Source organism: Humulus lupulus, chromosome 6 (assembly GCF_963169125.1).
Source record: "Humulus lupulus chromosome 6, drHumLupu1.1, whole genome shotgun sequence".
In the NCBI taxonomy this organism is placed as follows: Eukaryota; Viridiplantae; Streptophyta; class Magnoliopsida; order Rosales; family Cannabaceae; genus Humulus; species Humulus lupulus.
Window position 1 is genome coordinate 108,599,395 of NC_084798.1, and position 20,648 is coordinate 108,620,042.

At 45.2% G+C, this 20,648-nt stretch overlaps 1 protein-coding gene across 1 annotated transcript in view; it reads right to left on the minus strand.

Annotated features, from left to right (window-relative positions):
• Positions 1 to 20,311, minus strand: part of LOC133782430 (uncharacterized) — a 43,365-nt gene extending 23,054 nt beyond the window's left edge. The window contains exons 1-5 of the mRNA XM_062221733.1: positions 19,855 to 20,311; positions 18,993 to 19,133; positions 18,530 to 18,895; positions 17,934 to 18,179; positions 17,111 to 17,203 (exon numbers count right to left, since the gene is read on the minus strand). Coding sequence (XP_062077717.1) covers positions 17,111 to 17,203; positions 17,934 to 18,179; positions 18,530 to 18,895; positions 18,993 to 19,133; positions 19,855 to 20,196 — 1,188 coding nt within the window. The 5' untranslated portion in view covers positions 20,197 to 20,311. The remainder of the gene's footprint in view (positions 1 to 17,110; positions 17,204 to 17,933; positions 18,180 to 18,529; positions 18,896 to 18,992; positions 19,134 to 19,854) is intronic.
• Between the last annotated feature and the right edge of the window lie 337 nt (positions 20,312 to 20,648).

Here is a 20,648-nt window from a genome sequence, read left to right on the forward strand (position 1 = left end):
CAAGGAGTACGGGAGCTTCCTGGAGCAGGAAGCGATGTTTTGTTTTGCTCAGGGAAGGCCATCCACGTTTCTCGTGTATGGTCGTCCCTTTCAAACTTTTCTTTTTCTTGTTTCTTGTTCCCTGCTGGGGGGCTTGCTTGTACTTTTATGTTGCTGATTGTCTTGTCTTCCGCTTATCTTCTTTCTCATTTCTTGTTGGTTCGTTAACCTTGCTTTGTACGTTTCTTGCAGAGTATCCCGAAGCCAAGATGTTGGGGAGGGTTACTTTGCTTATTAAGAAGGCTGCCACCAGCCAAGACCCGCCCACGGGGAAAGGAAGGAAGACCAAGGCTGGTAGGGGAGGTAAGGCTGCCTCCCCCAAGAAGACAAGTGGCGAGGCGCAAGCGTCTCCGAGGGTAGAGAAGTCCCCTGCTGAAGGGCCTTCCGAGACTATGATGGTCTCGAGTAGCAGTAGCGACGGAGAAGGGCTTGTGTTCCCCGTGAGGACAACTGGGGTGAGCAAGCGTCCCGGAGAAGATGCTGAGGGTGCTAAGAACAAACGCCTTAGACACTCTTCTCCCGGTCGAAGGCAACAACAACAGCAACGACAGCAATCACAACTACAACAACGGCAGCAACAGGAACAAGAGAGACAATCACCAACGCCGCAGCAGCAGCAACAGCAACATCCAAACCAGCAGCAGCAACAAGGGCAATTACTTCTGCTACCGCAGCAGCAAAAGCAACAGACCGGGGCTTTAATACCCCGGCTGCCTCCTCCTCCAGCCCAAAGGGGGTCCACCCTTCCGGGGTCTCCGTCTTCTCAGACAACCAATCTTCCCCTGCCTGGCCTGAAGTTCCACTTTCCGCGGAAGCCGACCAGTTTTCCCGCTGCCCTCCTGGAGGGTGTAAGACGGGCCGATAGTTTTTTGAAGAGGCGGCTAGAGGCGGAGAAGGCCGTTACTCAGGGAAGGGCAGATAACTTGTCTGCCGTGAAGAGGGCTGAGCTGGCCGAGGGGGTGAGATCTCCTCACCCGGCCGGAGCGATTCTGGATGGTCCAGCCTTGGAGAAGAGGCTGGTGCCTAGGCTCGGACGTGCATTGGCGCCGTTCGGAGCTGAGATGATGGAGGACATGGCCCTGAGCTTATGCGAGCTCAATTCTGATAAATGGGCCATCAGCAGCAGCAAGGATCCGCTGTTGCTGACACACGCTGTGAAGCAGCAACTGTCCGGGGTAAGCCGTCAGTTGTTATTATTTTTTTTTTTTTTTTGGGGCCACCTGTCTTTTGGTCTTGCTTTAGCTCATTCTGTTGTCTTTCCTTGCAGGCCTCTATGATCGCGGAACGCTCGTTCCGGGAGGTTGGTGCAGCTCTGGTTCAGCTGGAGGAGAGCCAACTGGCTCGCCAGGCCTTGGAAGCGGAGAAACAGAAACTGACCCAACAGGCCTTGGGGGCTTCGGAGAAGATTGATCAGGCCCGGCGCACGGCTGAAGAAGAGGCGGAGAAGAAATATCTTGCCAAATATCAAGAGTACCGGGCCAAGGCAGAGAATGAGTTTAGACAGCAGTCGGATGGGATTAAGACCGAAAACTCCAAGCTCCGGGAAGAGCTGTCCCAAGCCAAGGTGGAGAAAGATACCCTGGAAGCCCGCTTGCAATCAAAGAACGATCTCCTCCTTAAGCGGCAAGAGGAATATTCCACTCTTCAGAGTAAGCTGCACGACGAGGAGCAACTCCATAAGAGGAGCAGGGATCTCGTGTCTATGCTTCAGTTGGGGCTCGCCGAGAAGGATAAAGAGATCGGGGCTTTGCAATTCACTGCCAGGGGGCATGTGACCGAGAAGCAATCCGTGCTGAACCAAAATAGGGAGCAGCGCAAGGCGATTGATTCTCTTAAGGGGGAGCGGGATGCCTCCAAGGCCGAAATGGAAAAATTGAGGGCCCAACTAACTGCCGCGGAAGCACAGCTGGCAACCTCCGAGGCGGAGCGGTTGAAGGAGAAGGAGGATGCTGAGGTGATACTGAACAGGACTATTAATATAGGGAAATTTGATAAATCATGCTTACATTAGCTTAATATTTAAAATTTGAACCAAAGTTAACCACCATATGATACAAATGCTCATCTTTCATTTAATACCAAAAATATCCTCATACATTTCCTCTCTATTCTCCCTCTTCCTCTCTACCTTTCATTTAATAGCTTAATAATTAAAATTTGAACCAAAGTTAACCACCATTTAGAATGTTGTTTAGATGTTGGATCTGTAGTTTGTTGGTATTTTTTGCTGTTTTTTTAGTGAAAATCGTGTTCTGTGAAAAGCTGCGTTTTTTTTTGTTCCTTGAGTTTTTTTCGAAATGCCCGATAGTGTCCGATAGAGGCCCGATTCGGGCACGATAGTTATTGAGTTTCAAGGTTAGGGATAAAGGTCCGATGACAACCCGATGGTTGCCCGATAGTCAAGGTTAGGGATGGTGGTACGACGGTATTACGATAGTGGGTACGATAGTGTGCAATACTGTAGTTATTTCCATAATGGGTACGATGATGGTACGATATTAGCACGATAGGTGTACGATAGAATTTGTTAAGTAGTTACTATAACATCGTAATTTTAGAATTTGTAGTGGGACGATATAGGTACGATGGTAGTACGATAATAGTTAGTTTCAAATTGTTAACTTACTTTGTCAATGGTACGATGATGGTACGATAGTGGGACGCTAGTGGGTACGATGGTGTATAATACTGTAGTTTTTGCCATAAATGTACGATGATGGTACGACATTAGCACGATAGGGCAACTATCGGGTAACCAAAACTATCGAGCAACCATCGGGTTTCCATCGGACCTTCATCCCTAACCTTGAAACTCAACAACTATCGTGCCCGAATCGGGCCTCTATCGGACACTATCGGGCATTTCGAAAAAAACTCAAGGAACCCAAAAAAAACGCAGATTTTCACAGAACACGATTTTCACCCAAAAAACTACAAAAAATACCAATAAACTACAAATCCAACATCTAAACAGCATTCTAAATAGTGGTTAACTTTGGTTCAAATTTTAATTATTAAGCTATTAAATGAAAGGTAGAGAGAAAGATGGAGAATAGAGAGGAAAGGTATGGGGGTATTTTTGGTATTAAATGAAAGATGAGCATTTGTTTCATATGGTGGTTAACTTTGGTTCAAATTTTAAATATTAAGCTAATGTAAGCATGATTTATCAAATTTCCCTTAATATATCGCATGTGGTCCTCATGCATCAACTCTGGAAAGTGAACCCGGAGGTGTTAGGCTATCTGGGAGATGATGCCGAAGCCATGAGGGAGAAGCTACTCGTGTGGGATCAGGGCCCAGAGGCGTACGTCCAAACTTATAACATTGACGAACGTGCTGAAGCTCCTGAGGCGGGGGATCCCGGAGAGGCGGGGACCTCTGAACCTTCTCATGACCAAATCCCTCCTTCCAATGAGCCGACTCTGCCAGCCTCAGCTGAAACAGATGCCCCCGAAGCTGCGGTCGTGGACGCTGTAGTTACCCCCAATGCTTGAAGGGGTTTTATCTTTAATTGTTTTTCATTTTGAGTTTTTCATTGCGGACAATTTTGCCATAATCATAGCATTCTCCTTTCTTTTTCTGCCGAGTTCTTTATTTATCTTTGCGCTTAGGGTAGACATTTATACGGTAGAAACTGTTGTAGGGGCGTATGGGGTTTTGGTTCCAACGGCCAAAACTTATGCACTTCCCAGTTGAAGCTTTAACGGATGATGTCTTTCCCCACGTAGTTTCTAGGTTACGAAGGTTTTCTGGTTCCAACGGCCAGGCTCCTTTCACCGTACTTTATCTTTCCTGAGGCAAATAGCCAATCCCGGGACTTGTAGTTATACTGTTCGCTGGGATTGCTAAGGTGAGTCGTTCCATTGTTTGGAACGGGAGTTCTTTTGGTGAGCGTCGCTAGACTTAAGGTTAGATCTTTGCGAAGCAAAACTAACTGTTGTTGCGAACCTCATGGTGGCTGGCTTCAGGGACCTGGCATGGAGCCCTGCGAGGCTAGATCCGCGCGAAGCAAAGCTTTAGAGCGCTCGCGGATCTTGCCATCTTTTGCCTTGCGGGATCCGGAGCTGGAGCATGCGGAGCAAAGCTTTACAGCGCTCGCGGATCTTGCCATCTTTTGTCTAGCGGGACCCGGAGCTGGAGCTTGCGAAGCAAAGCTCTTCAGCGCTCGCGGATCTTGCCATCTTTTGCCTTGCGGGATCCGGAGCTGGAGCATGCGAAGCAAAGCTTTACAGCGCTCGCGGATCTTGCCATCTTTGGTCTTGCGGGACCCGGAGCTGGAGCTTGCGAAGCAAAGCTCTTCAGCGCTCGCGGATCTTGCCATCTTTTGTCTTGAGGGACCCGGAGCTGGAGCTTGCAAAGCAAAGCTCTTCAGCGCTCGCGGATCTTGCCATCTTTCGCCTTGCGGGACCCGGAGCTGGAGCTTGCGAAGCAAAGCTCTACAGAGCTCGCGGAGAATTCTGCAAAGGACTTGTCAAGGAGCTGGGGGTGTTTTGGCGTAGCTCTATGAACGTGCCTCAACCCCCAGTCCTGTCCATCGCTGGGCTACACAAGAGATAATTCTCATGATACATAATGGCAGGCATTTCTGTGGCAATTTTCACTTAAGCACATAATGCACATATGACACGTAATGCAAGCATGTTCATGGCAACAAATAAACCTAAGCTTAACAATTAGAGCAAAACAATTTAAAAACTTCAAACACAATGCTAGCACATAAGTGGTGTTCTGTGTACGTTTTGTTCAAGGGGCGTATGGCTAAGCCTTAGCCATGTATACCCCCCAAGTGAGCGTGGGGTCCGGACGTCTCCGGACCGCGTGGTCACTTGTTAAAACGCAGCTTTGAACATAGGGATAAAAAGTGCAGTAAAAGCGGAGTGAATCCCTCCGTGTTTCATTAAAATAGCCTGCTAGGCGTTAGTTTTACAACAGGGAGGATTATTTCCACATTTTTCACTTTTGTTATTTTCACCAAGGACTTCCGACTGGATGGTCCGGGGCCTACTGGTAGTAATGGCGGAGGTGCTCCGCGTTCCAGGCGCGCGGGACTTTAGATCCGTCGAGTCTCTTTAAGTGATACGTCCCATGGCCCACTTTTTCTTGGACTTCGTAGGGGCCTTCCCAGTTGGGTCCGAGGACTCCTACTCCCGGATCCTGCGTAGCAGGAAATACTCTCCGTAGGACAAGGTCCCCAACTTCGAATGCATGGCTCTGGACTCTCGTGTTAAAGTGTCGGGCTATCTTGCCTTGGTACATTTTTAGTTGGACCTGCGACTGCTCCCGGAGATCTTCGATCATGTCTAAGGACTCCTGGAGGAGGGCATGGTTCCGGGTAGGATCGTAGGCGTCTTGCCTGTGAGAGGGGATCATAGCTTCTACTGGGATGACGGCCTCGCAACCGAAGGTCATGGAATAAGGCGTGTGCCCCGTCGAAGTTCTCTCTGTTGTGCGATAAGCCCAAAGTACTCGCGGAAGTTCTTCCGGCCAGTGAGCCTTGCATGCTTGGAGTTTTTTCTTCAACGTGGTCTTTAATATTTTGTTTACAGCTTCCACTTGTCCATTAGCCTGGGGTCTGGCGACTGCGGAAAAGCTTTTGATAATTCCATGCGAAGCACAGAAGTTCGTGAAGTGTTCACTGTCAAACTGCTTTCCGTTGTCGGACACAATTTTCCGTGGAAGCCCAAAACGACACACTATATTCCTGATGACAAAATCCAGTGCTTTTTTAGATGTGACCGTGTTCATAGGTTCAGCTTCAGCCCATTTGGTGAAGTAGTCTACCGCGACTATGGCGTACTTCACTCCACCCTTTCCAGTGGGGAGGGAACCTACTAGGTCAATGCCCCAAACGGCGAACGGCCAGGGGCTGGTCATTAGGGTAATTTCCGTAGGCGGCGCTCGCGGAACCTTGGCGTACCTCTGGCACTGCTCACACTTCCTGACATAATCCACACAATCCTTCTTCATGGTGGGCCAGAAGTATCCTTGTCGAAGGATTTTTTTGGAGAGGCTCAGCCCGGAGGTATGATCGCCACAGAAGCCTCCGTGAATCTCATGGATGATGGTGCTGACTTCGGTTCCGGCAACACACCTAAGGAAGGGTATGGACAACCCCCTGCGGTAAAGCTTTCCATCCATAACCACGTATCGGGGAGCTTGATACTGGAGCTTCCTTGCGTCAGCTTTATCGGTGGGGAGTTCTCCGGTGGTGAGAAATCTGAGGATGGGTCCTATCCAGGAGTGGGAATGGTCGATGATGGCGTTTATCCTTCGCGTCTCAGTACTGGGGGCTTCTAAGTGCCCGATGGGGACTAAGCCATACTGTTCAATCTCCGGGTCCGTTGCAAGCTTGGCCAGCGTGTCCGCAAGTGAGTTCTGGTCCCGGGGGACCTGGCGGATGTTGTAGCCTTTGAAATGCTGCAGTAGGTCGCGGGAGAGAGACACGTAGGCAGCCATCCTTTCGCCTTTCGTCTGGTATTCCCCGGATATTTGGTTTACCACAAGTAGGGAGTCGCTGTACACTTCGATTTTTTGGGCTCCGACTTCTCTGGCCAGTCGTAACCCAGCTAACATGGCTTCGTGTTCTGCCTCGTTGTTGGATGCTGGGAATGCGAAACGGATGGCGCTCTGGAGCTGATGCCCTTGGGGAGATATTAGGATAACCCCCGCTCCAGCTCCTTTTTCATTTGAGGCTCCGTCTACGTAGACCTTCCAGGTGGGAAGTTCCGGGACAGGATCTTCTGGGAGGTCATTCATTCCCGAGCACTCCACAATAAAGTCCGCGAGAGCTTGACCTTTTATGGAAACACGCGGTTGGTAGTGGACGTCGAACTGGCTTAGTTCCATGGCCCACTTAAGCAATCTGCCAGAAGACTCGGGCTTCTGCAGGACTTGTCGGAGAGGGTGGTTGGTGAGTACTTTGATGGTGTGCGCCTGGAAATATGGCCTCAGCTTCCGTGAAGCGATCAGCAAGCAGAGGGAGAGTTTCTCGATCATCGAATATCTGGACTCGGCGTCCAATAACCTCTTGCTTACGTAATACACAGGGAGCTGGATACGGCCATCTTCCCGGACGAGAGCGGCACTTACTGCGTGCTCAGTCACAGCTAGGTATAAGAACAACGCCTCTCCTTCGACCGGCTTGGACAGAATGGGGGCTCGGGTTAGATGTTCTTTGAGGTGTTGGAAGGCCGCTTCGCATTCGGGGGTCCACTCGAACTTCTTGTTCCCTCGCAGAACATTGAAGAAGGGGATACACTTGTCGGTGGCCTTGGATACGAAGCGACTGAGAGCAGCTATCCTTCCGGTGACGCTTTGGACATCCTTATGCTTCCGGGGGGAAGGCATATCTATGAACGCCTTTATTTTCTCAGGGTTGGCTTCCACGCCGCGGGAGCTGACAATAAAACCGAGGAACTTCCCAGACGAGACCCCGAAAGTACATTTCTTTGGATTTAGTTTCATCCCGTACTTTCGGATCACGGCGAAAGCTTCCTCAAGGTCGTTACTGTGGTCCCCGAAGGTCTTGGACTTTACCAACATGTCGTCCACGTACACCTCCATGTTCCTCCCCAGTTGGTCCTTGAACATTCTGTTTACCAGACGCTGGTAAGTCGCCCCAGCATTCTTCAAACCGAAAGGCATGACCACGTAACAGTAGACACCCTTATCCGTGAGGAAGCTGGTGTGTTCCTGGTCCGCGACATGCATCTTGATCTGGTTGTATCCGGAGTACGCATCCATGAAGGATAAGAGTTCGTACCCGGAAGTAGCGTCCACCATCTGATCGATTCGCGGGAGAGGGAAACAATCTTTCGGGCAGGCCTTGTTTAGGTCCGTGAAGTCAATGCACATTCTCCAGGACCCATCGGGTTTCGGGACCAGAACTGGGTTGGCCAACCACACGGGATAGTGCGACTCCTGGAGAAAGCCTATGGACATCAATTTGTCCACTTCAGCTTTGACGGCTTCGGCTCTCACTGGGTCCAGCGGCCTCCTCTTTTGGCGAATTGGAGTTGCAGCTGGGTCTATGTTGAGTGCGTGGCACGCAACATTGGGATTAATCCCCGTCATATCAGCGTGGCACCATGCCAGGATATCCTGATTATCCTTCACAGTGGCCACGATCTTATCTCGAACGGCCGACGGCAGGTTTTTTCCCACCTGAATGACCTTGGTGGGTTCTCCCGGATTGAGGATCACCTCTTCGACTTCCTCCATCGGCTCTATTGCTTTCTCGATTCCCACTCTTGGGTCGAGTTCGTCAAAGTATGCCTCCTGAGCATCCCTAGTTTCTGGCAATACTTCCGCCAAAGGAATGGCAGCAAACGTCTCTCGGACCGTGTAGACGGCTCGGACGGAGACGTTATAACAGCTCCGTGCACTTCTCTGGTCTCCTCGGAGGGTGCCAATACGCCCATCGTCGCAGGGAAACTTCAAGCATAAGTGACGTATCGAGGTTATGGCCCCACAATCGATCAGGACCGGTCGGCCTAAGATGGCATTATACGCCGTGGGGCAGTCGACCACCACGAATGTGCTATGCTTGAAGGCACAAGCGTCGCTTTCTCCTCTGAGGGTGACCGGAAGTTGAATTTTGCCTAATGGCATGAGTGCGTCCCCATTGAAACCTTGAAGCTGGATGGGGCATGGGGCCAGGTCCGTCTCGGTCAATCCGATCGCGTGGAAGGCCGCTTTGAAGAGGATGTTCACGGAGCTTCCGTCATCGATCAAGACCCGTGAGACCTTCTTATTGGCAATCTGGGCTTCCACCACGAGGGGATCGTTGTGGGGGAAGTGCACATGTCGAGCATCGTCCTCCGTGAAGGTGATGGGAAGATCCATCATTCGGGGACGTTGAGCAGGTGATTGGACCAAGGCGCACATCTCCTCGGCGTGCTCTAACTCCCTCAAGTACCTCTTCTGGGAATTGCGGGTGCTTCCGGCAAGGTGTGGTCCTCCGGAAATGGTGGCGACGTGTCCGTCAACGGGTGGCGGAGCAAGGCCGGGCGGATATGGGTTGCCTGGCCCTGGAGCCAACAAGGCAATGGGCGCCGGAGCAGGTGGAGGAGGAAGTGCTGGGAACTGAGACCCGGGAGCTTGGGGGTGACCGGCTCCAGGAGCGCTAGCGGCCCCCCTCTGTCCCGGTGAATATGCAGCTCCGTGAACTACCCCCTGTCCGGGATAGATTATGGGTATTCTCACCCACTGACCGAGGTGTCCCGCTCTTGCCAGGGACTCGATCTCATCCTTCAGCTGAAGGCACTCATTCGTGGTGTGCCCCACGTCTCCGTGGAACTCACACCTCTTATTGGAGTCTCGCGGACGCCTTCCTCCGTGAGACACTTTCGGGGGCTTCCTGTAGTTGACCATATTACAGGTCGCCCGATAGACATTCTCTCGCGAGTCTATCAAACTGGTATATTCCGTGAACTTGGGCTCATAATCCTTTCGGGGTTTCTTTGAATGGTCTCCCCGGTTGGAGTTTTTTCCGCTTCGCTTGCTCCGCGATTGGCTCAAACTTCGTTCCGGGGCTTCCGCTTGCGGCTGCGGCATGCTAGGAGCGATACTACATCCGGTTTGTACCGCTCCATACCCAGAGAAATGGGTTTGACCCGGCGTCTGAGCAGACGCGGAAGGCCCATACACACTCGGAGTGAATCGGGCTCCTGGAAGCGTGAGGACTGGTGCGGGAGCTTGCGAAGCAAAGCTCGGCGCAGTCACGGAAGGGGTTGGAGCCGGGGGAACTCCAAAGGCTTGCTGGTAGGCATCCTCAAGGTTGATGATTCCCTGAGCTTTTGACATGAATTCGGACAGGGTTTCTGCCCGTCTCCTTTGCATTTCCCCCCATAGCAGGGAGCCGACAGTAAGGCCCGATTGAAGGGCGATCAGCTTCATGTCATCGCTGACCTTGGTTTTTGCAGCAGCTTCCATCATTCTCTGAATGAAAGCTTTGAGGTTCTCAGTGGGTTGCTGTTTGATGTTGGTTAAGGAACCAACCTCCATGTCGTGGTCGCGGGCAGCAATAAACTGCCTCCTAAACGCGGACTGTAGCTCCTTCCAACTGTGGATTGATCCGGGAGCTAATCTTTTCCACCAGTCCTCCGCAGACTTGGTAAGGGTGAGTGAGAAGCACATGCATTTGGCGTCCTCACTGACGCGCGCCACTTGCATCATTTTATTGTATTTAGCTAGGTGGGTACGCGGGTCTGTCCTCCCATCATATAATTCTATGTGAGGCATTTTGAAGTTATCCGGGAGGGACGTTTCCGCGATCCTCCTAATACATGGTTCCGGGTCTTCCTCCTCAGAATCTGACAGGGCCCCACTTTGCTTCCGGACCAGCTTGGTCAAGGCAGCAATCTGTTCCTCGAGCCTCTTCGTATCACTTTCCGGGAGGTCACGTCCCCGGAGCTTGTCATTAATATGATTTCGGAGGTCACCTCCGCGAGGCCGGGATTTTTCCCCTTTGGCCTTCTCATACTTGGCCTCCAACCTTCTTCTTAGGTCCACCGTGGACCAGCTATCTTCGGAGTGCGAGTTCGCAGCCCGACCGTCCTGATTGACGGAATCACTGGGGCGGTTGTTCCTTCCCCTAGGCCTGGGTGCCTTAGCACCGGGCCCTTTAGGCACAGAGTGCCCCCTTGGGGCTGAAGGGCGTCTGGGCTTAGGAGCGCCAGAGACCTTCTGCGCGCGGGGGGGGCAGTCGGCCTGGTGATTCACGCCTTTAGGAGGTGCAGGGGCGTCAGCGCGCACAGGCTCTCCAACTTTTTCTTTGCCCTTGTTAGGGGCGGCTTTGGATGGTCCAGCAGCGGCTGGATCCGGCATGGGGGCATCAGCACCACCCCGAACAGAGGTATCCTCGTCCGAGTCGCCTAGATCTCCGAACTTACTTTGGAGGCGTTCCATCATGCGTTGCATTATTTCGGAGACGCGCTCCTGCTCAGCAAGCTTGGCCTTAGTGGCCACCAGTTCTTCGGCTACTTGGACCAGTTCTGGGTCCTTCTCATAGTAGCAGCCGTCCTTGTAATAACCGTCTTGGACATACTCTTCTTCGTCTTCTAAGTATGTTGTATCTTCGGTACTGACCTGATCCTGGCGGGATGTCGGGTCTTCACCTCGGTAGTCTAAGGGTTCGCTCTGCACCACATCTTCCATCACGGTATCGGGGTTGACCGTAGCATTTTTGTCAACAGCGGATTTTCGCGTAGTCACCATCTCTTTAGTACGAAGTGAATACAAAAAACGTACACAGAAAAAGAGCTGACTAACAACTTCCTACAGCTCTCAATGAAAGCACCAAAATGTTTACCGAGTTTTTCGGAAACGAATAACTAACAGAATAATAAAAAGATAAGAACTGTAGAAATACTGAAATGTAACTAAACAAACAGTGTTTTTACGTGGTTCAGGCGTTAACAAGCCCTAGTCCACGAGTCGATGTTATTATACTTGGAAAAGATTACAGTAAGATGGCTGGTGCATAAGAACTTCACACACTCACAATGTTTCTCTCGGGTTCTCTTGAAGAAGATGAAGCTAGAGAGATTTTGGTAGAGTCTCTTGCTATCTGATCTCTCCCTCCTCCTTCTTGTAAAAGGAAGGAGTCTTTATAGCTAGGGTTTCGGATTAGGGTTTTTCTCTACGTACATGAGTCTTAATTACACCAGCCATAAATAGGGGATACAATTACTGTAGTAGCATGGCTACCAGACTCTATGTGGGTATATTTACGTGAAAGTATGGGGAACACACAAAGTCAGCCGTCTTTTCCAAGTTGTCAGCGGAACAGTAGGCGAAAAGGTACCCTTAGGCGTGCTGGGATGTGTGCGGCTTTGACCTGACGGGCGTGTCAGGCGGGATCCTGTGTCAGACGGATATCATTCCAAATATGCCTTCTCCCGGACTCGACCGTTCGGTTTTGTTCTGTGCGGGGCACGGAACTGTTTCCGCGGAGACCACTCGAAGAGCCTCTCCTGGAAGGGGCCTCCCCGAGGGGTATCCTTCGGGAGTCCGGGAGAGTTGACGAGTTTCCGTGTTGTGCTTGTTTGGAAGAGTAATCCGGATACTAGACAGGAGAGGCGAAGCCTTTCTGTCCATCCGCAAGCTCTGGTCACCCTCCGTGAAAGACATCGATAATTCTGCTTCCCCGAGGTCATCAATCTAAACGCTATCCGGAAATCTGGATAACAATATACACAATAAAAACTACCAGCCTATCACACGGTAATTTTATGATTTCCTAGCTGTCCATAGAAATAAACAAGCCATTATTTCTAAAAATCTTCATGGTATCAGAGAAGGCTAATCGTTATTTTTTTTCTCCACCCTAATTGCTTCTCTGCCCTAATCGCATCTTCCCAAAATTTTTTTGTTCATCTTTTCACGTATCACTTTCACCATGGCTGAAAAAGAAAGCCTACCTCAGATGCATCCTCCACTCTCTCTAATCCTCATGCCTCAATTGGCTCTTCATCTCACAGTAATGAAGTTGTTTTACTGGTCACTAGTCACAAAGTCAATGGCCATAATTATCTTCAATGGTCACAGTCTGTTATGATGTACATCGACAGAAAAGGGAAGGAATATCTCACAGGGGAGATCAAGACACCAAAATCAGATGATCTAATGTATAAATCATGGAAGGCAGATAATCACATGATTAAGTCATGGCTGATCAGTTCTATGAATAATGATATAGGAGAAAATTTTCTTCTATACTCAACAGCCAAGGAACTTTGGGACACATTCAAAGAATCCTATTCTAGTTATGAAAATACCTCAGAATTATTTGAGATGAAGCTGCTCTTTATGACCTCCGCCGAGAGGATACCTCTGTCACAGTATTTCAACACTTACTCGTTATTGGCAACAATTGGACTTATTTGAAACCTATTCTTGGAAGTGTACCAATGACACCACTCTATACCGGAGTATTGTGGAGAAAAGGAGAACTTGCAAGTCTCTTCATGGCCTCAATAAGGAACTTGATGCAGTCAAGAGTAGGATCATGAGCACCAAGCCTCTTCCTCAAGTCAAAGAAGCATTCTCAGAGGTTCGACAAGAAGAAAGTAGAAAGAAGGTCATGATGGGTGCTTCCTCTCTTCCATCCTCTCAAGAATCATCTGCTCTTGCTGCCCGAGGACAGCAGAAGGGACAACCATGGTGTGAGCACTGTCATAAGCCTAGGCATTATCAAGAAACATGCTGGAAAATCCATGGAAAACCTACTGATTGGAAACCAAAATCATGGAAAGACAGAAATTCACGGGAATGTCACTGCTGCCACTGCAAATACTGCTACTGGACGAAAAGGGGACACATCTGATCCATCATCATTCACTAAAGCACAGTTAGAGGCACTTCAGAAACTCCTAAGTCAGTCTGCACAACCAAACACCACATCTGGTACAGGTCTATTGGCCTTAAAAGGTAACCATTCAGCAGCTTTGGTTGTTAATAAAAGACCTACTAACCCATGGATTCTTGATTCTGGAGCATCAGATCATATGAGAAGCAAACATTTTTTCTGAGTTTCACGCAAGTCCAGAACATCATACAGTAAAAATTACAAATGGCACATCCTCTAAAGTTGTGGGTTTGGGTTTAGTAAAAATAAATCCAAACCTAACTCTCACTTCTGTTCTTTATGTGCCTAAATTGGATTGTAATTTACTGTCTATTAGTAAATTTACACGTGACCTCAATTATGTGACTAAGTTTTATTCAAATCTGTGTGTGTTTCAAGAATTGGATTCAGGGAAGATGATTGGCAGTACTAAGATGTGTTCTAGGTTCTATATTCTACAAGATGACTCTTTCGGTTGGGACAGCAAAGAAATTTAGTTTTTTTTTTAAATAATCAGTCTATTTCAAATAAAGAGGGTGACATTATGTTATGGCACTATTGTCCTGGTCATCCAAATTTTTTGTATTTGTCAAAAATGTATCCTTCTTTATTTAGCAATTAAAATCCAGACTCATTTTGCTGTGAAATCTATCAATTTGCGAAACACACTCGAAATACTTATTCTAGCATACCATATAAATCTTCCAAACCTTTTTTATTGATTCATAGTGATGTGTGGGGTCATTCACGTGTAAACACTATAACTGGACAAAAATGATTTGTATCTTTTATCGATGATCATTCTAGATTAACTTGGGAATTTCTCATGAAAACAAAACCAGAAGTGGGCGAAATTTTAAAAAATTTCATTCCATGATGCAAACTCAATTTCACACAAAGATTCATATCCTCAAAACCGATATTGCAAAAGAATTCTTTAACTCTATTCTCAGCCCTTATCTCAGTCAACAAGGTATCCTACACTTAAGTTCTTGTGTAGATACTCCTCAACAAAATGGAGTTGCTGAAAGAAAAAATCAACACCTCTTAAAAGTTGCTCGGTCTTTCATGTTTTCTACTCAGGTTCCTAAATGTTTCTGGGGTGAAGTTGTTCTTACAGCTACCTACCTTATCAACCGAATGCCTTCTCGGGTCCTCAACTTCCGAACTCCTTGTCAAATTGTCGAGCAATCATTCCCTCATACAAGGTTCATTAGTCTTCTTGATCCTAAAGTCTTTGGCTTCACTGCCTTCGTGCACCTTCATTCTCAAAATCAAAGTTAGATCCCAAATCTATTAAGTGTATTTTTATTGGTTATTCATCTCATCAAAAGGGTTATAAATGTTATTCTCCCATAACTCGAAAAATGTATAATTTTATGGATGTCACCTTCTTTGAAAATCATGCTTACTACAAATCATAGATTCAAGGGGAGAATACAAGAGAATCACATCTTTGGGACATTAATCCGAGTATCAATACTCAATCTCTTAATATTCACCCAAGTCCATCCCCTAGTGTTAATCCAAGTATCCATACTCAATCTCCTAGTGTTCATCACGAGGATCCTTCCACCTCTTCTCAAGTCATAGAAAAATCATCTAGTCCTTCATCTATGACCCAGTCTCCTCATCAAGTTTAAGAAAACAAAGAACAAGAAATTCATGTCTACACAAGAAGGAAACAATCTGGTAACAATATAGAGCACACAACAAATCTGGAGCACCACCATGAATCTGAACTAGATCCTCTCTCCAAAAACTCATTTAAGTTTAAGTAATTCTAATTATGATAATATTGCTCAGATAAATGATGATTTAGATCTACCTATTGCTTTGAGAAAGAGAGTTTGTGCATGTACAGAACATCCTATTGGCAACTTTGTGTCCTATAAACTGTTGTCACCATCCTATCAAGCTTTTGTCTCTGCTATTGATAACATACAAATTCCCCACACCATTCAAGAGGCATTGGTCGATTCTTGATGGACAGAGGCTGTAGAAAATGAGATTAATGCCTTGGTGAAAAATAGTACTTGGACAATCACAAATCTACCACCTGGGAAGAGATCTGTGGGTTGCAAATGGGTCTTTACCGTTAAACACAAAACTGATGGTAGCATTGAGAGGTTTAAAGCTCGCCTTGTCGCTAAAGGCTTCACTCAGTCCTACGGAATTGATTATCAAGAAACATTTTCTCCCGTTGCTAAACTAAATACAATAGGCGTATTTTTATCTCTTGCTGCAAATAATGACTAGCCTCTACACCAACTTGATGTGAAAAATGCATTCCTGAACGGTGATCTTGAAGAAGTTTATATGGACATCCCACCAGGATTCGAGAACTCTTCAAACAAAGATAAGGTTTGTAAACTCAAAAAATCTCTATATGGTCTTAAACAGTCTCCACGAGCATGGTTCGGTAGATTCACTAATCAATCATTCAGAATGGTTACACTCAATGTCAAACCGATCATACTTTATTCATCAAATTCTCATCAGATAAAAGGATATATATCCTAATTGTTTATGTGAATGACATAATACTGACGGGTGATTATACGGAGGTGGAAAGATTGAAAGACTTCTTATTTAAGGAATTCGAGATTAAAGATCTTGGAAATCTTAGATATTTTCTTGGCATGGAAATTGCTCAATCAAAACTTGGCATCTTTGTCTCACAACGTAAGTATGTTCTAGACTTACTAAAAGAAACAGGAATGCTAGGATCCAAACCGGCCTCAACTCTGATGGATTCCTACAAGAAAGTTGGTTCAGAAATAGACAGTACACCAGTGGATATGGGGAGATATCAAAGGCTAGTTGGACGCTTGATCTACCTATCTCATACAAGACCTGACATTGGTTTCTTGGTTAGTGTTGACAGTCAGTACATGAACAATCCTACTTAAGAACACATGGAAGTTGTTACTAGAATCCTAAGGTACCTCAAGATGAAGCCTGGGAAAGGTCTTCTATTCAAGAAAAGTGATAGTACAGAAATCAAAGTCTATACTAATGGAGACTGGGCAGGAGATGTAACTGATAGAATGAGTACTTCAGGATATTGTTCTTATGATTGGGGTAATCTCGTAACATGGAGAAGTAAGAAACAATCCGTGGTTTCTAAAAGTTAAGTTGAAGCAGAACTTAGAGCTCTAGCTCTTAGAGTTTGTGAAGGGATTTGGCTGAAAAGATTATTAGTTGAACTAAGACTCTTTACAAAAGGGTCTATAAAAATGTTTTGTGACAACCAGGCTGCTATTAGCATCGCTAAAAATCCTGTTCATCATGACAGGACAAAACATATTGAGATAAATCGACACTTCATCACTGAGAAGATTGAAAGTGCCACAATTCAAACTATCTATACTCCATCAAAACTTCAGACAACAGATATTCTCACCAAAGCCCTTCCCAAGACTACTTTTGATGACTTAATGTACAAACTGGGAATGTTTGATATACATAGCCCAGCTTGAGGGAGAGTGTAGAATTATGTAAATATTTTATGTATTTAATTCGGTATCATCCATTAGGGAAACCGAATTATTAGAGTATTTTTTTTATTTCCCTATTTGTTTTATATCACTGATTTTTAGGATATTAGTTGTAAAAAGTGATTGCACAAATTTTTGTAATTAGCCTATTAATAGGCAAATACTTCAGAGAAATAAACAAACAATTATTTCTAAAAATCCTCAGAGGTTGTTACAGAACCTGAGTTCCAAGACGCTTGTTCAAGGCTTCATTCCACATGTTGGCAGCATATGCAGGCTGCATTTGGTTCCAAACTGTCATAACAGATGCAACCTACGGTACAGCAGATTGAAAAATTAAGACTTACTAATCAAGAATTTCAAAACATTGAATCATGAACTTGCAAACAAGAGAGGGAGAGAAGAACAAATTAAAGACCGCAGGATCCGGTGTTGGTGGTTTATATGTTTGGGTGAGACAATAACAAATCAACAAATAAGTTCATACCCTATCTTATTTTATCAGGTAAACCACATGGAATTCTGGGGAAATAACCAGGTCTAACTAACTCAAAGAGATATTTTTTATTAAAGTTAAAGTTCATATGCCTAATAGAATAGAAACTTTAATGGCAGCATATAGTTTCAAAAGATCATATTAGTCAATAGCTACTTATAGTACACCTAAAGAAAAGGACACGTCATAAAACATACAAATGCCATAAACAATTAGCCTTCAAACATTAGGGGAACCAAAACTTAGAAATAATAAAACTAATAGTGTTGCTATATGGTACCTTAGGGTGCTCAACACCACATGATGCTGCGTACAGTGATTGGTGCAATTTACTATCAAATTTAAAATAGAATATGTGGGACTCGATATTAAATTGCATCAATCACCACATTACATCAAGCAGTGTTGGGCACCATATGGTGTCCCATATCAATATTCAACTAATATACTTTTAAGTTAGACTTGCATTGACAAGGCTAAAACACAACACATTTGCACTCAATAAAAATCAAAATCCAATGATAATTCTTAAAGGTAGATGATTTACCAGATGGGCATCCAAGGGAGGTGGATAGTTTCCTTCTATGGTGTCTATCCAGCTAAATATCATATTATGATATCCATATGGTTTTCCATCCATGCTCCTTGCATATTCCCAAGCAGCTGTCTCATTAAACTTTGCACGAATATCAGGATGCAAGGGAAGCAACGCAATATGAGGATTGGAATCATCCTTGTTCAGCTCAAAATCCCACCACTCATCCCATGCTAACACAGCAATTATATCTTCTCCCTACAAAAGGAATACCAAAATTCATCTTTGCAGTAAGCACAAGCCACTCATAAATTAACATATAGTTTAACCCCCCAACACTCCTTCCTTCCACTCTTTAAAGTATTGAATTTCCACCTCTTTCCAAGGAAAGAAAACTGAATGCAAATGCAAATAATGCCAAGAAGAAGGTTAACTTTTTTGTTTGTACCCAAAAAAAAAAAAAATCCTCGAAATACCCTCTCTTTTTTTTTTATTAGACAAAAGTTATATTAATAAAAGATAATTGGAAAATCCATCTAATACTATGAAGTTAATAACTTCTTGTGTACTACATCTATTTTAGCTACTATTATATGTCTACAGTCTACCTGTTCATTTTCATGTCCTGATTCACCAACCCAGAGCTTCCCTTCAGAATCTCTCAAGCAAACAGCTGTATGACCAGCATAAGCTCCCGTAACCCACTTCTCTAAAGACTCAAAACCACCCCACCGCCCACGGATCTTTGATATCGCAAGGAAATCTCCAGAGTGAATATCATCAACAGTAATGTTTGTCACCCATGGCTGAGGACGTTGTTCGAAAGTAGCCCCCATGTGCTTCTTGAGAAATGCAAGATTGGAGTTCTCACCCCATCCAGTATTTGTAAATAAAGGAAATACCTCCCAAAGCGCTTGGAGGGTTCCCAGCATCCCTGCTTGCATGAGAAAAATTGAAACTCCCTTTCGTTTAACCTGATGTACAGAGCAAGGGTCATGTTGCAACAAATACACTTACTTCTAGACGCTTAAACAATTAGCAAGTTCTGAATTAGCAAAACTAGAAACTTACATATTCAAACTCAGCTTTCCCTTCCCATGCTTCAAACTCAAGTGTATGTTCTCGAGATAGGAAGTAGTAATCCCAAGTGACACGATATGGAGTTGCAAAGACATATATATCCATGCATGTCCAACTATGAGCTTTGCTCATCTGCACTAGAAAAATGGTAAATTAAATACTACTCTCTTTGATAGGATAGAACAAAGTAAATATTGAAGTCATGGAAATCAAAAGCTTGAAAATGATAAAAAAAATTATTCTTTATTCAATAATACAGTAAAACTCTTATTTCCCCTAACAACATCACTTGCATATGCTAATGAGTTAAGTGTTATAAGTAGTTGCATAACTTGTTAAGTATTCCCAAATAGTCCTCGAGAGATGAATTATGAATATAAAAATTCATATATCTTCTAGTCCAAACCTTTAAATCAGACTTGGGAAAACCACGACCATAGACGTTGTACAATAGAACTGCTTTAACAAAATTCACAAATTAAATTGAAAAGAAGACAAACACTAAAAGCTGGCACGTATCAAATATGACAAACCTTGAAACACCCCCCATCAATCAAAAAATAACAAGAAGAAAAAATCAAATCTCAGCTATTGAGTTCAGGGAAGAAAAAAATTCCAGAAATACTCCAAATTAGGAGAAAAAAAGAGGACTGGAATAGAAGTAACAGATACAAATGAAACTAGCTATTTTCTCACACTACCAAATACCAAACCCACCAAACAAAATCAAACTCACCAAAACTTGGATTAAGCAATAAGCTTCTTCATTTAGACAGCAAATAAGAAATGCCCACTGCTCCATACTTAAATAAAAAGTACGAGAACAGCCCAAATTTAAAATTGACATTCAAACCTTGATATGAAGCGTTCCGCCCCCAAATTCAGAGCCACTCTTGTTATGAAACTCTACCCATGCGCTATTCTCGTAAAAGCAAGCTCCTTTCCACTCGAGGGTGTCGTTGGAGGAGAAGGCTGAGACTGAAGCTGCGCCAACGAAAGTGGGCAAAAGGTCGACGGCGCTGTGGAGAGAGTTGAGAATAGGCCATGAGAGTTGCCTTGGCAAGAGAGGAAGCACATCTCTGGGATGAAACGGAAGATTCGCTGCGCCACCGAGCGAGGAAGATGATGACAACAAAGTGCTGAGGAGGAGGGTGATGAGAATGGATTCGAAGTGTAAAGAGGAAGAGGAAGCCATTATAGGTTTGTTGGTTTGTTCGTACGCCCAAAGGGAAAGGACTTATTTGTCTCTCCGAAATCCAAATCGTTATTTCGACAAAAACCAAACTTTAAACTTGTTTCTTGCGCTTTTGCGTTGCACATCAGATATTTTTATTGCTTTTTATATTTTTCATTTAAAATAGTTAGATTAGATATTTCTCAAGGAGTGTATTGATAAGTTTTACTTTTTTTTGTCGCAAAAAGGTAATCTTCTTTTAAACATGAAAAAGAAAATTCCCCTAAAAAATGTTTATTTATTTAGTTTTTTTTTTTAATTTTGACGTTTTTGACATGAATGAAACAAAATCAGTAATCACGCGTGGTGATTAGAATATAATTTGGAATAATCAACCAGTTTATGTTCTCGTTAGATTTTTAGTTGAGTAATAGACTCCAATCTTTGGCTCACTATTATAAATCTGCTTTTCA